At 36.1% G+C, this 16,251-nt stretch overlaps 1 protein-coding gene across 1 annotated transcript; it reads right to left on the reverse strand.

The window, feature by feature from the left end:
* Positions 1-799: 799 nt before the first annotated feature.
* Positions 800-13,312, reverse strand: LOC100791561 (protein STICHEL). Its single transcript, XM_003550410.5, has 6 exons — positions 10,771-13,312; positions 10,313-10,532; positions 4,023-4,586; positions 2,340-3,030; positions 1,239-1,317; positions 800-1,137 (listed from the first exon to the last, which is right to left on the reverse strand). The coding sequence occupies exons 1-6, from the start codon at positions 12,829-12,831 to the stop codon at positions 1,042-1,044; spliced, it is 3,711 nt and encodes a 1,236-aa protein (XP_003550458.1). The 5' UTR covers positions 12,832-13,312; the 3' UTR covers positions 800-1,041.
* Between the last annotated feature and the right edge of the window lie 2,939 nt (positions 13,313-16,251).

Raw genomic sequence — 16,251 nt, forward strand, 5'->3', positions numbered from 1 at the left:
TGTTAAAGTCAAAACTACGTTGTATTGCTTCAAATCTTTACATCCCATATCCATATTTTTTGGGGTTTGGACCCACTAAGTTAGTTTGGGTGGTGCTAACATTGTAGCATCATATAAACTAGCACAATGTTCGTGACAAAATTAATGTATCTTTAACATTATTTTGAGAATTATTTGGGGGAGAAGTTGGATAGCAAAAGAAATTCAAACCACTGTACTAGGTGAGTGATAGAGCCTTGGTCGCACCGACAAGGACAAAATGTCCTAATCAATTTTGGTTTAATGATTGTTGGTTGATCAAGGTCCATTTTGGCAGGAATTTAAGTAAGAATTATTTGAAAATACAATATAAAATGGGTTTTTAAAAGGTCAATAGTGGTCTAAGCAAATTGTGATAGCTGTAAGACACAAAAATAAGATGCTTGAAGATATATCAGCAAATAGATGGACACTAGTCACATTTTGAGCAATATAGTCAGGTCTAACCTAAAATTGCTTTTATTTTACAAAGTTTTACCCTTGCTAAGCAAAGCACCTTTATAAGCACGTTCACTAACTCATTTGTTGGTACTCCACTATAATAATTATTTATACAATATTTTAAGTAATTAATTAATCTAACTCATTTCCTTTTCTTTATAGTTCTACTACACATAATATAGAGCTCTAAACTCATTTGTGTGAAATACTGGTGTTAGATTAGTAGTTAGCCGACAGATTTGACTTCTCTTTTTTGGTAGACATTTGACTTCTCTTCAGAATACTTCAATGTGGAAGGGGAAGGCTAAAGTAACAAGAATTATAAAAGTAAATACAATTTTGTAGATAAAAGAAACAAAGGTTTCAATGTTCCTCTTTATTAGTTCTTTAAACAAAGGATGCAGCAAAAGGAACACAAGTTGAATGGAACTACTGAATCACATAACATTCGCATTTCACGCTCGCATCCTTGAAGAATCGCTCAAAGAAACAAAGGGTAGGAAAAATTTTGAAAAGAAAAAAGAAAAAAATATATTGGATAAACCTCAACTGAATCCTTCCTTATCTTCCCCGCCCCCTTTTATTTGGCTTAGTGCAGTCACCAAACAATGTAAAAGTTGCCGCTCTACCCGCTCTAACCGGGGTGCCACCTTTGACCTGCTTACAACACAGCGTGACATGTTATGTTTGTTCAGATTCTCATGCAACAACTTAGAAAACACACAAGTTTAGAAGTAAAGGGCACAGAATGAAGTTACCTTTATAACCCTTCTAGGCTTGGACTTATTCCAACATAAAAATCCACAACCACCCGCTCCTGACCCTGATTCATATCCCCTACACAAATAAAACATATTATATTTTTTGAACCAGCAAACATTTTTTCACACTCGCATGCAAATATTGTTTCATAAACTGCCATTCACTTCAAAATACTATTAAACCAATGGTGCAAACCAGAGGTGAGAGAAAAGGTGCATACAAAGCACAAACAAATTTCACCCTCTTAAAACCATACTGCAGGAAGGAAATCATACCGGAAAGAATAGCATAACTCAACAAAGGCAGCTTGAGTTTTAGGTTTGAATTAAAATAAAACAATAACATACAAAAATGCCATGTAACAAACTACAATATGGATAATGGATTAAGTACATGAATGCAATCATTTCCAGATATTAAAGACAACATATCACATTAATAAGACAAATATTAATAGTTTAATACTGAATTAACAATTGATGACGGTCAGATGTCACTCATGTCAGTGAGATACCATCTACGGGGTCCATTCCAGATGGATGCCACGTGAAGTAGCAAAGAGCAAAGGCTCCACACAGAGCTAACAGGCGCACATGCCAGCTCTTGTGTGTGTGTGAGTGAGTGAGTATATATGCATGTATTGACTTTAGAAATCCTATATAAAGTTGCATTTAACATACTATAAGCATGCATATAACTTTCAAGTAGGTGCATATACCACAAAAATAACTAAAACAATCCAAAATGTCCAAATGAAATCCCAGCATCTCACTCGTTACAAATATTAGTAATTTTACCCCAACATTTACCATTCAAATTCCAACTTAAATAGCCACTTCCATATAATTTCTTAAGGGAATAATTCAATAGGTTTCAATAGCAACAGTAAAAAAAAAATTCTACACTTATGCAGACAATGGAATTTCCCTTGAAAGAAAAAAAGTAGATTCCACTATCCTAGAAATTAATTCACGCATTCAAAAAGCATCTCATAAACATGATGCATAGAATAGTACAAGGAATTACCATGCAATTTGCCAAGTTTCTAATAGTATTGTTTGTACAGACATGGATTGCAAGATTGAAGGAAGACTTACAGATTGTCTTTTCCAGAAATTGTTGCTAAACTGTTGTCATGCAATAAACTTGGTGACATGGGAAAACGATCTGTCTTTCGACCAATCTGATCCTTCTGTGGGATCCTTCCATTTTTAAGGCTTAAAACTTTGACTTCATCATTTGGATCATCTTCCCAATGCTGGTGAGAGGGAAATCTCGTTGAATCCATGGACTCAATTGGGTCCACACCATTCTGTGGCAGTACTTGATTCTTCTCAGGTCTCAACCGACTCAATGATCCAGGGGAACCCTTTTCAACTGCCTGTAACCAGGCAGTTTCCAGCCTCTGTTCACGAATGATGGATTCAATTCTTTGCATTGGATTATCCTGTCTCCTCTCCCTCACACCATTTCCTTCAGCCAAAATATCTGATGAAGCAGCGGTAGATTGAAGGTTTCCATCCAGCAAAGGAGGAAAACTAGAATAAGACTCCGTTCCGTTCATATGACTCTTTCTTTGTTCCTTCTCACCAGCCACTGTTGACTCTGCCTGCTTTAGGCCCGGTAGATTAACTTGATTTTCACCTTCGCCATTTGGCAAATGGATTATTCTTACCTCCACATTGCGCCTAAGAACCATTTCCATGGAGTTTGTAATGCTTCTTAAAAACCTCTCAACCCTAACTTTAATATCTGCATCCTCAAAAGCAACATATGCTACCAAAACACCTGCAAGGAGAAACTATATTAGGAGAGGGGGGAATAATAATGCATGACAAAACAAAAGCTGAGTTCTAGTAATAAGGTGCAACAAAGCAGCATCAGATGAGAGGAAAGAAAAACGGGAGATCTGTTAAAATAAGGAACGAAGATGAAAATGTTAGACAAAAGCACTGATATCTACAGAATGTCTTTGAGGGGGAGAACGACACATAAAGGATTAAAATGACTTGTGTTATTTCAGGGATAATTTTGTACCTCATTCTTAAGGAATCTATCATATCTTGGTAAACTCACTTGTTACCTTATTAGATTAAGGTTAGGATTAAAGTACTTGACCTAATTCCTGATACATAACTACATATAGAGGTTAATAATAGTATCTTTTTCGCAATACATCACAATGCATGATAACATCCTATTATTCTGAGTTTCTACTCTCTCCTTTTCTCCTTTACCTAAATCCTATAATTTCAATAAGCACACTGAAGAAATATCAATTCAACTCCTATAAGTTGCACTTGCAACCAAAATGATTGACGATGATCTGTAATACACATTCTACACAATGAGATTCATTTTCCTCAAACATAATTCAAGTTGCCTTTCTTCAACCATGTTATGTAACTCAAGTGTCAATTATTTCCTTTGAATAAAAGAAGTAGACACAACTGAAATAAAAAAGGTCCTTCAAAAAAAATCCTTAAATGAAAAAGGAAATTATGCAGAATAATTACTGAAAATCGAATAAAATATCCCTTTCATTAGTACATACAAGAACAAACAATCAGCAGACAATCCAGGGTAGTTGTCATCAGTAACAATAGGGCATTAATGAATTATTGGCTGTTTGATAAACTCTGAAAACCAGTTATAAAAAACATCTGGTATATATTTGTTTATAAGTAAACAGCTTAATATAACCAGGTTTGTCAGAAATGCTTCTAAATACTCGTAAAGAAGGAAGAAATTCAATTGAGCAAAAAATATTATTAGCTTACCTTCTACTTCACATACGGACACAAGCTTTCCATGATTGTGTAGCAGCTGCCTCAATGTCTTCGAGTGACACCTCTCAATACAATGCACCCAGATGTAACATAACTTCCCTGAATCTATGCACCTAAACATTGTATTCCCAACCATAAGATCATCAGATGAGACCACTGTGGAGCCATCATCTATGACTGGGCTGCTTGACGGCTTTGATTTCAAGCTGAAACCTTCAATCTTTGAGGATATATCCTTTTGATGGTGGGAATTATCATTTACGGCTTTTTGCTGGGATGCAGTGTATGCTGACTTTTGAGGCACGTATTGAGGGTCTGACTTATGCGTGCAAGAGGTAACGTCTCTCGAAACACTTGATGGATCATCTTCAGTTGTCTTGCAGCTCTGTCTCCTACTGCTACTTGACTGAGTAAGATCAGGAGAAGGTGTAGAACCAAGCTGCAATAGAGTTGCTGTGAACCATGTAGAGCGTTCACTGGATGTCCTTAACTGTTTCTCTGCCTCCGAGAGAAGCTTCAAAGCATTTTTTAACCTCTCCAACTCTGATTCATTCACTGAGCACGAAATCCAAGTGCATTTCAATAATCATCAGATGATGGTAGAATTTTCATTATTATAAAACATGACATTATAACAATTGATAATATGTATCAAAGCCCAAGGTCACAACCAAAAAATGGGATCTAGGAAGCAGGCTCAGATGGCAATTGCTGAAATTCATTAAACCAGAGGACTTTTTATTTTTTAAATGATTTGACAGTTTTTCCAGTTGACAAATTTGATGCTCCAGTAAGTACAAGGAAAAAGAACATCTCAAAATATAGAAATGAGAAGTTGTGCATTATATATAAAATAATATGCATCCTTCAACTAGTTTTTCATAGAGAATTTAATCTAGACGGTAAGTCGGTAAGTCAGTAGTATAAGTAACCCATCATAGCATTTAGTCACATCATATGATAGACCACCAAAATATGAATAAAGAGTATCAATCTATGTCAATATATAACTGTGAAAACAGTTTTGTATTTTGTCCGAAAGGGTTGTTAGCTTTTGCTAATTGCACCTCAATAGGATCAGTTAGTTGGTTAGCTTTCTGTTAGAGTTAGTTGGCTTTTTGTTCGAGATAGTTATAGTCAGTTCTGTTGTGTTTTCTGTTAAAGTTAGTTGGCTTTCTGTTAGAGTTAGTTATAGGTAGTTCTGCTGTATAGAGGTTTATAAATACCTGGATTGTAACTATCTCTAACTAGTTTTTCAGATCAATAAAATCAGCTTTGTTCTTCTCCTTTTTCTCTGTTATCTCTCTGCTTTCCTCTCAGTTTATCAAAACTGGTATCTAGAGCCATTTTTTCATAATTCTGTGTTTCTTCAAGGTCCTGTTATGTGCTTTCATGGCTTCCGCTCCATCAAATCTCATTTCTCAGTCGGTCGTTCTCTAACTCTATTGCAAAGAAGCTTGATGATTCGAATTATCTCCACTGGCGACAACACGTCAAACCAGTGATCAAATCGCACAAGCTGCAGCGATTTGTCGTTAATCCAGTCGTTCCTCCTCGTTATCTCATTGAGGATGATCGTATTGTTGATCGCGTCAATCCAGAGTATGAAATCTGGGAAGTTCAAGACCAAATGCTTCTTGTTTGGCTGCAGTCTACGCTTTCGAAGTCTGTGTTGTCAAGAGTTCTAGGTTCCAACCATTCCTATCAGGTTTGGGACAAAATCCATGAATATTTCAATCTCCACACTAAATCCTGTGCGCGTCAACTCCGCACTGCGATGCGTGCAGTCACTCTTGATGGAAAATCAATTGATGAATATTTGCCCAAGATCAAAGGATATGTAGATGAACTGGCTGGTGTAGGTGTTCCTGTTCGGCATGAGGAGTATGTTGATGAGCTCCTTGAAGGATTACCGTTTGATTATGCACCGGTAATTTCTGTCATTGAGAGTAAGAAGCGCGCTCCATCTATTGCAGAAATCGAAGCTCTTCTCTGGTCATGAAACTAGGCTCACACGATACAGTCGAGATGCTCAATTGGTCAGTTCTGCCTTGTTGAACTACACCCAAGGTTATGCACAGCCAAACACTTATAAAAACAGTGATTTTGGTGGCTCTCGAGGCTCGTTTGGCCGTGGTGATGGTCGCGGCACCTTTTCTGATCGAAATTCTGGACGTGGTAGCGGTGGTTCCAGCAGAGGCCATGGAGGTGGCCAGTTTGCCAATTTTCAGTGCCAAATTTGTCTAAAGTATGGGCACACTGCCAATGTCTGTCATTTCAGAACTGATATTGGTTTTCAGCCACATGAGTCCCTAACCTTTTTTGATCCCACCACGCTGCAACCTATCCCCTATTTTACTGGTTCAACCAGATCCTCCAATACTTGGGTTAATCCCATTACTAAGTCCACTGTTCTTGGTCCCAGTCAGCCCAGTGCCATGCTCACAAACTCCTCCTCTCATGGTAATGGAGCATCTGGCTCCACTTGGATACCAGATTCTGGAGCCAGTTTTCATGTTACTGGTGATTCTCAAAATATTAAACAATTTACTCATTTTGATGTACCTGAGCAGATTTTCATAGGCAATGGTGAAGGTTTAAGTATCTCCAACACTGGTTCCTCAGTTTTTGTTTCTCCTAATGATACTGCCATAACCTTTAAGCTTCATAAGTTGTTACATGTTCCTTCAATTTCGAAAAATTTGTTAAGTGCGAGTCAATTTGCTAAAGACAACTCTGTTTTCTTTGAGTTTCACCCTCATTTGTCTCTTGTGAAATCTCAGGAGACCAATAAAATTTTCCTACAAGGAGTGGTTGGTGCTGATGGCCTATATTCTTTTCACAACCTCAAGCTTCAAGGCAATCCTTCTCTGCTGATGTCCACTTCTGCATCTGTTCCAAATGTTGAGTTTCCTACTTTAGCTGCTACTGTCAATAATACTTCTAATATTGTTTCAAATTCTGATGTTACCTCTTCCAATGGTCCTAATTTTTGGCATGCTAGGTTAGGTCATCCTAATGAGCATGTAATGAAAATTGTTCTCAAACAGTGTAATATTTCTCAACTGAATAAAAACATCACAGAGTTTTGTTCCTCTTGTTGTATGGGTAAAGCTATTAGGTTACCCTCTCACAACTCAACTTCTGTTTATTCAACTTTAGAACTCATTTTCACTGACCTATGGGGACCTTCCCATGTTACCTCTTATGCTGGCTATACATATTATGTTTCCTTCATTGATACTTTCTCTAGTTATACATGGATATTTCCTATAAAGTCCAAGGCTGAAACCATTTCTGTTTTTCAAAACTTTAAGTCCATGGTTGAGTTACAACTTAACACCAAAATCAAGAGTATTCAGTCGGATTGGGGAGGTGAATACAGACCTTTCTCCAGACTTCTAGCCTCTTTTGGTATTTCTCATAGACTTATTTGTCCCCATACTTATCACCAAAATGGTGTGGTTGAGAGAAAACATAGACACATAGTTCATTTGGGTTTAACCTTGCTGCATCATGCTTCTCTACCCTTGCAATTTTAGGATTATGCCTTTACTACAACTGTTTATCTTATTAACAGGCTTCCCACTGCTTCTCTCAAGTTTGTTATTCATTTTGTTACTTTGTTTAATAAAGAGTCTGATTATCATTTTCTTCGAACTTTTGGGTGTGCATGTTTTCCTTTACTAAGGCCATATCATACACACAAGCTCAATTTTCGAACTTAAGAGTGTTTGTTTCTGGGTTATTCCTTGTCTCACAAGGGTTACAAGTGTTTGTCATCCTTTGGTAGAATTTACATATCTAAGGATGTTTTATTTAATGAATTGAGATTTCCCTATATTGATCTTTTTCCTTCTTCCTCTAATCCCACAAAAAATCTTGATTCTTATTTTAGCCAAAGTCCTAACCTTTCTCCACCTTTTGTTGCCCCTATTCCTTAAACATCTCAAGCATCACCTGTTAATTCAAGCTCTGTTCCTCTTATTCCTCCAAGTTTTTCACCCTTACCTGCTTATTCCCCATCACAACTGTTTCTATACCTTGTCCCTCCACTTCTTCTGCACCCATCCCTATTCAGCCACAAAATTCTGAGTCTACTAACCCTACTTCATCTGCTTCAGAGTCTGTCTATACCTAATTCTATCCCAGTCAATACCCACCCTATGCAAACAAGGTCTAAATCTGGTATTCACAACCCTAGACTTCACCCTTCACTTTTTCTCACTCATTCTGAGCCTAAAACTATGAAACAAGCTCTAGCAAACAAAGATTGGCTCATTGCTATGCAACAGGAGTATGATGCCTTGCTGAAAAATCATACTTGGGATTTAGTATCTTTATCTCCTAACAGACAGGCCATTGGTTGTAAATGGGTTTACAGGGTGAAGGAAAATGCTGATGGATCAATTAATAGGGTTCAAAGCAAGATTGGTAGCTAAGGGGTTTCATCAAGTTCATGGTTTTGATTTCCATGAAACTTTCTCTCCTGTGATCAAGCCTGTCTCTATTTGAATTATTCTTACTCTTGCCCTGTCCTAAGGGTGGAAACTGTTCCAACTTGATGTGAATAATGCCTTTTTAAATGGTACTCTTGAAGAAACTGTTTTTATGATACAACCTCCTGGTTTTGAAGTTGTAGACTAGTCACTGGTCTGCAGGCTAAATAACGCTATCTATGGGTTAAATCAGGCTCTAAGGCAATGGTTTGACAGACTCAAGTCCACTCTGTTACAGTTTGGGTTTGTTGGCAACAAAAGTGATTCTTCCTTATTTATCTATCTGCATCAAGTGGATGTTGTTTATCTGCTGATATATGTGGATGATATAATTCTCACAGGTAGCTCAGCCACTCTGATTCAGCAGCTCACAAACAGACTGAATACTGCTTTTTCTCTCAAACAGCTTGGTCATCTGGATTATTTCTTGGGTCTGGAAATCAAATATTTGTCCAACAGTGCTGTTTTAATGACCCAGAGTAAATATATTCGTGATTTACTTCACAAAACTCACATGGCTGAAGCTCATTCAATCTCTTCTCCCATGGTTTCTAACTGCAAGTTGTCTAAACATGGTGCTGATGTTTTTCATGATCCTTCTCTCTATAGGTTTGTAGTTGGTGCATTACAATATGTTACTCTCACTAAACTTGAAATTAGTTTTGCTGTCAATAAGGTTTGCCAATTTATGGTTGCTCCTTTGGATTCTCACTGGACAGTGGTGAAAAGGATTAAGGTACTCTATTTCATGGTCTGCTCCTGCAGCCTGCTTCTATAAAGAATCCCTTGGCCATTCGAGCATTCTGTGATGCTGATTGGGCATCTGATGTGGATGACAAGCGCTCCACCTCAGGGACTGCCATTTTTCTTGGTCCTAACTTAGTCTCTTGGTGGTATCGCAAACAAAAGGTTACTACAAGGTCTAGTACTGAAGTTGAATATCGCAGCATTGCTCAAACTTTCATTGAATTGACTTGGATTTATACCCTGTTGATAGAGTTACAAGTTTCTTCACTACTCATTAGTTATAGTTAGTTCTGCTGTATAGAGGTTTATAAATACCTAGATTGTAACTATCTTTAACTAGTTTTTCAAATCAATAAAATCAGCTTTATTCTTCTCCTTTTTCTCTGTTATCTCTCTACTTTCCTCAGTTTATAAAAAAAAGAGAAATATTATTGAATAACAAAAAGAAGAGGCCCTCAGCTCTTACAATAGAAGAAGGTCCAGAGCTCAGTTCCTCAAAGAAAAGATATTTATTTGCCAAAGAAAGCAACCCAAAATGGTTATCTCCCTTCTACAGCCCCCCTCCCCACTATCTAAACTGGCTCATGTAACAATGTTGCCTGCTCAGGAATTCTAATTATTCTCCTCCATATATACCTGTATCCTGCCTTTTAGTATAAACCTTCCAAACCCTGCATTTCTTATGGGAGTGGATCCAGCAATTGATCCTTGTCCTGTTCAGCCCAATGATCGGGCTTAGGCACAAAATCCAGTATCCCACCATCATAGCAAACAACTGATGTTTCACATACAAACATGATATAACAGTATCAAATAGCAATATAATGATATTGGTTCATGTTAACCAATATCCTTTTTGATACAGATGAGTACATGAACTAATCAGTCATCCTTAATTTTTGAATGGGTAAGGGCATTGCACTAAGTAACACTGAAGTTATTCTGTGTGATTTAAGGAGAATAACATATTAAGGCCAAAATTAAGATGAATAACAGATAAAAATCTTATTAAATCTAAGTAAGAATTGTACTCACAACTCCGTCCACCAAAGAATGAATCATCAGGTTTGGTGTCAATGACTGCATATGATCCAGCAATGATATCCATGATAAGACCGGCTAGTTGAGACATCAAAACCATTGGATCAACTCCAGAGTCCATCAGTTCTCTGGCTCTTTTCACTGTCTCTACAGTATCTGACGACATTGCTAACTCCAAAAGTTCCAATAATTTTTCATCTGAAACAACTCCCACCTGTTGCAGGTAGTAAAAAACATATTTTTAAGCTAACCATTTGACCAAAAAACTTTTGTAAGGTTAAAAGCATTATTAGAACTGTTATATGCATGTTTGGATTAGCTTATTTGGGATCAAAAAGGCTCTTTTTGGCCAACTTCCTAATAGAGCTTTTGAAGAAAAAAAAATGATCACCTCATAATCAGGTGTTTGAAAACATGAATAAGCCAAAGATTAATGGTTGCAACAAACTCACAAGTTCATTGACAAGAGAAGTAGTAATTCTCTTCCCCAGCAAACTAAGTTGTTCTAACATTGTTTCTGCATCTCGAAGTGAACCATCTGCATTCATAGCAATGAGATCCAGTGCATCTGCTTCAACATCAAGGTTCTCCTGAGTAGATATTTTCCTCAACCTGGTCACAATATCCCCATCTTTAATTTTATTAAAAAGGTACTTCTGGCATCTAGATTGTATTGTTCGTGGCACATTGTCAAGATCAGATGTTATAAAAATGAATACTACTCGCAGGGGTGGTTCTTCCAGAAACTTAAGAAATCCCAACCATGTCTTGGAGGGCAACAGGTGACACTCATCAATAACAAAAATTGTATATTGTGGGGAGGCTGATGATGATCCACTTGACAATCGTTTTAGTAGATATCTAGCCTTATCAATTCCTCTCTTATTAGTTCCATCAACTTCCAATAGATCACTGCTCTTACCAGAAATGAAATCAACACATTCCCTGCAGTAGCCACAAGGTTTGCTCTCATCAGGACTTGCACAATTCAAGGCAGCAGCAAATATCCTAGCTGTTGATGTTTTGCCAGTCCCACGGGGACCTTGAAACAGATAGACGGGAGCAATCCGTCCCCTTGAAACAGCATTGATAAGTGACTGAACCACAATATTCTGCCCAAACAGTTCACCAAAGAACATGGGCCTATACTTCTGGCTGAAACTCCGATTATTTTCTGGTGTGCTCTCATATTCCCCTTCCCCATTGAGAGCTACAATCTCCAATCCCTCTTGACTCCTACAACTCGATGACCACCTTCTTCCATCCAACCGGCTCAATCCCTCAAGATCAAGCTCCCCAAAGTTTGTGGAAAGCTCGTCATCACTCCAACCGGTTCCCACAGACGACCCTTCTCTAACATCACCACTGTTAGTGAGCAATGGAATAACACCTCGAGCACTCCTCAAAGAGAGTCTCCGCTTGTGAGAAGCCGAAGCTGATCTACGGTGTGTTGGATAAATACTTTGACTTCCACAGAGCATGCTACTCCCTTTTCTCCTCAAAGTATCCGACAGCGAAGGAGAATAACAACTCCCACACATCCGTCTATGTTTAGGAGTTCTCTTGGACCAGTAGCAAGGAATTCCACATCCTTGACGGCCAGGCAAATCCAAATGATCATCAATCTCATCGTCGCCGTCGCCATCATTGACCGAGGTGGTGGTTCCATCCCAGGATCCAAGAGTGCTGGGATAACGGTGACCGTACCTATTGTAAGAACTAGTTGACAATGCAGGGGTGCTATAAGAATAAGAAGAGTCCTCTTTCCGGCTTCTTCTCAAGAACTTGGAGGAAGAGCGAGACCAGTTCTTTTGCCTGAGTTTGAGAAGCAAAGGGGAAGTCCCCGAAATTGGTCTCACACCCTCGGAATTAGTGTAATCCTCGGTATCATCATCAGAGTGTTCAACCGAGTCATCCCTGTTAAAAAAAGGCGAAGGATGTCCTTCTAGCAATGCCTTGGAAGAACTCAATTTTTTTCTCCCTGGTCTATGGTGTTGATACTTTGCTAAAAAATCAAAATGTGGGTTATTTTTCTTACTCTTTTTCTTAACTGGAACCGCTCTTCTGGAAACAAGATTGGCATCCCCACATCGGAAAATGGAAGAACGAGCGCCGCCGCCACCATCGGCAGCAGCCAAGTAAGTATCACTCTTTGAGTCACAACCATTGCGAGCATCACTCAAACTATCTCTGTCTCTGTCCCCGAGAAGCGAAGAAGATCCATCGTCATCATCATCTTCTTCTTCTTCCTCATCGTTGTATTTCTCACTGGAAGATTTGTAGTTCTTCCAGTTGTACAAGAACACCCTCTTGTCCTTGTCCTTGTCTTTGTCATTGGGGGTAGTGAACCTTCTACTGGCAGTGTCTTTGTTCCATGCAGCCACAGATCTTGATGAACTGAGTGGTGACTTCCAAGAAGAAGTGGTGCCAGGATCTCTGAGTACTCGAGCAGCCTTGCGGATTTGGGTGAGTTCCTTCTTCAAGTGAAGCTCAGATACCCGCATTTCTGACATCTTCTTCTTCAAAATGAATGACACATGCTCACTTACATTTACTCACAAACCCACTTGAGGATTCTGTGTAAAAATGATGGCTTTGTGAGTGGGAAAAAAGGAGAGAGAGCAGAAGCAGATCTGACAGTAGAGTAGAGTAGAGTAGAGCGTGTGTGAAAATGAAAGGAAATGGGGTATCTTTTTTTGTTGACTGCTCCTCTCTCTTAATACGTTAGGGTTTCCTTTTTGATTTGGCGCTCCAATTGAAGTGAAAGTGTTGAATTCAATTGAATCTCAGAATCTGTTTGTTTGTTTGTGTGGGATGATTCCATTCAATGGGTCGTTTGGTTGCTTTTTATGATCATCGAAAAAAGGACCAACAATTAACGTAACATAACGTGGGATGGGATCAAAATAAGAAGAGAGATTCTTTCTAAATTCTATAAAGAAATGTCTTGATTGATTCCTGTCTTATTTCTCTTAATTGCCTTATTAACATCCTATCATATCCCCACAGAGAAAAAAACTGCTTTTTAGGAGAAACAAAGCACATTTAGCGTACCTCGCATAATTTTCCTTTTATTTCTCTATTGTTCAATTTTAATTATTGATTTCCTTACTTATCGGTCAAAATAAGTCTAACTGTATCTCATCATTTCAATTCATGCAACAAATATGTTTACATAATTTTTTTATAAAAAAAACCTAATAACTATAGAAAGTAATTTTAGATTTGACGTGAATCAAATATTCTCATGTAACTAAATATATCCCCATAAATGTGCAACGACGAATGGTGTGAAATATCTTTGAATAAAAGCTTAATATAACTTTTCATATATTATCTTTTCGCAGTTATTTTACTGTAATATATTATGTTTTATTTTGATATTTTATACTTTTGAAATATATCTATTTGATCATTTTTTTAATTTTTTATTAGAAATATTAATATTCTATTAACTTTTATATTCTAAAGTGACTTAATATCAGTTTTAATCTAATATATTTCACAATTATTTCAATACTAAATTTTAAAATTTTCATTATTATTTTTTATGATTTTTAAATGTATCATTATTAAATTTTAAAATAATTAGTTTATTATAGTAGCGGTTAAAAAGTGTCATGTCATTCTTTTTCTAATTTAAAAATTTTAAACCACTAGATAAATAAAAAAAAAATTAAAATCACGAATAAAAATAGCCTTGGGTTGCATCTTGGGTCAGGAAGATGTGAATATCATATGAGAAATCTTTTACTTGGCATGACCAACCGTACGCAACAAAGAATCACATGTGACTCCCTCTTTCAATACAAGAATATATAAAGACAATTCACCCTCTTTCTTCTAACTAACTGCACGTAAAGGAATATTGCAATGATCCATTCAACAAAATGCACGAATAGAGTATTCTACAATTAGCTGAATTATACCCCCTAACTTATTATAAAATTAGGCTTAATGGTAAATTTCTTCCTATTTTGTTTATTTTATTAAATCGTTTCCTTATTTTTTTAAATCTTTTTATATTTTAAAATTTACTATCTTATCTTTAAAGCTAATTTTGACCGTTGACTATTAAATTTGACTGCACAAGAAAGTTGATCAATATTTTTTAAAAAAAAAAACTTAAGAAAATATTTGAGGAAGGATTAGAATCATCATTCTTTGAGTGAATGACATACTTCTTTAATGGTCAACAACTAAAATCAACATTTAAATTTTAACGGTTAACCATTAAAATCAGTTTTGAAGGATGAGATAATGAATTTTGAAATATAAAGAGACTTAAATAGAAAATTAAAAAATAGGAAGACTAATTTAATGAAATAAATAAGATAATGAGACAAATTTTACAATTAAACCTTAATATTGGAAGTTAAAGGAGATGATGATTTTTTTAGTTGCTTATTTTTTTAAAAAGTAATATAGTGACAATTTCCAACCGCAACTATGTTAAGTTAATTATTTTAAAAGGTTTAATGTTATTTTTAGTTTATTATTTTTCATAATTGTTTTACTTTGATACATTAAATTTTAAAAAATTTTATTTTAATTTTTTATGTTTTTGAAATGTATCATTTTGGTTCTTTTTAAAATTTAAAAGTTAATAAAATACTAACATTTATAATGAATTTTTTTAAAAGTGACGAAAACAATACATTTCACAAACCTAAATGACTATAATGAAACTTTAAAAATTTAACTACCAAAGTAGAACAACCGCAAAACATAATAAATCCAAAATAATATTAAGCCTCAAATAAATATTAAAATTAATTTTTGATTTTAATTTAAAGAAGAATGTCGACGATACTTATTCTAACACTCATTTTCGGATACTCTCTTTAATTGATTAAAATTTATTAAAAATCATAAATTTTGATAGATTTTTCTTCTCATTTAATATAAATAGGAAAAGAGAAATATTAATTAAGAATTAGTAATTTTGAATAAACTTAATCAATCACAGAAACAATAACGAAAAAAAAAGTGTAAAAAAATGTTGCTAGCATTTCTGTCAATTTAAATATATATTACAAATTATTTTATGAGATTTTCTAGTAGTCGATTATATAATGAGAATCTCGGTTCTTCATAAGGTAAGAGGTAAACAACATAAGTATCCTACTGTTGGAACTTGTGGCAATGTGGCTAATGAGTTCCAGATTACTAGTGATTTTAAAGCCTTACAAGCAATGCCATAATCCATGTTACTACGTTGAATTTTTCTGTGGGCATTGAAGGTTTTAGTTGAGTTCTATCAACGTCCTATATTCAACAATCAGCACACAGCTGTTATTGTGACTTGGCAGGGTTTTACACATCCCTTCATCTATCCACAGTACATTAGTTGAAGCTACCTAATGATGAGAAACTCTTGTGTGACACTTTATGGTTTCTCTTCTTTGTGCTCAGTACCATGGGGAGATATGATATCAAAACTATTTCTCATTTGTTGCTACCTGCCAATACCAGCCTACCACCTATCTATCATTAATTATTCTATACAATAAATTAGGCACCACAGTCACTTAGCCTCAAAATAATTAGGCAAAACAGTGAATGACAAGTTGACAGTACTACACTAGTCTTTATCTTTGTGTCTACTTGTCTAGGCATGTGACTGAGATACCTTCCCATCGGCCACTCAAGTTTCTCTCCGTTTTTTATTTCCTATTCTTAATATTCTCTTTGGACATAAACTTCGAAGTTCCAATCTCCGTAACGAATGTGATGATATCCATAGATTCAATATTTTCCCTTTTGAGTCATATAAATAATAATCAAATCTGATTGATATGATTTAACTTTCGTTACTATATCCTGCCATGATGAGGATGGTTGGTGGGTTTAATTAATTTCACCCTCAGAACATGTACGAGTTACCATTGCTAGATCACAATACTGGGTACTGTTGACTAAGTACACCTTAG

The sequence above is a fragment of the Glycine max genome, chromosome 17, assembly GCF_000004515.6.
Source record: "Glycine max cultivar Williams 82 chromosome 17, Glycine_max_v4.0, whole genome shotgun sequence".
Lineage (NCBI taxonomy): Eukaryota > Viridiplantae > Streptophyta > Magnoliopsida > Fabales > Fabaceae > Glycine > Glycine max.

Excerpts from the sequence above, each read along its gene's own strand:
- LOC100791561 (XM_003550410.5), bottom strand. The coding sequence starts at position 12,831 with ATGTCAGAAATGCGGGTATCTGAGCTTCACTTGAAGAAGGAACTCACC. Across the intron at positions 4,587-10,312 it reads ATTCTTTGGTGGACGGAGTT|TGAATGAATCAGAGTTGGAG; the intron begins GTGAGTACAATT and ends TTTCGTGCTCAG. Across the intron at positions 1,138-1,238 it reads AGCCTAGAAGGGTTATAAAG|GTCAAAGGTGGCACCCCGGT; the intron begins GTAACTTCATTC and ends TGTTGTAAGCAG.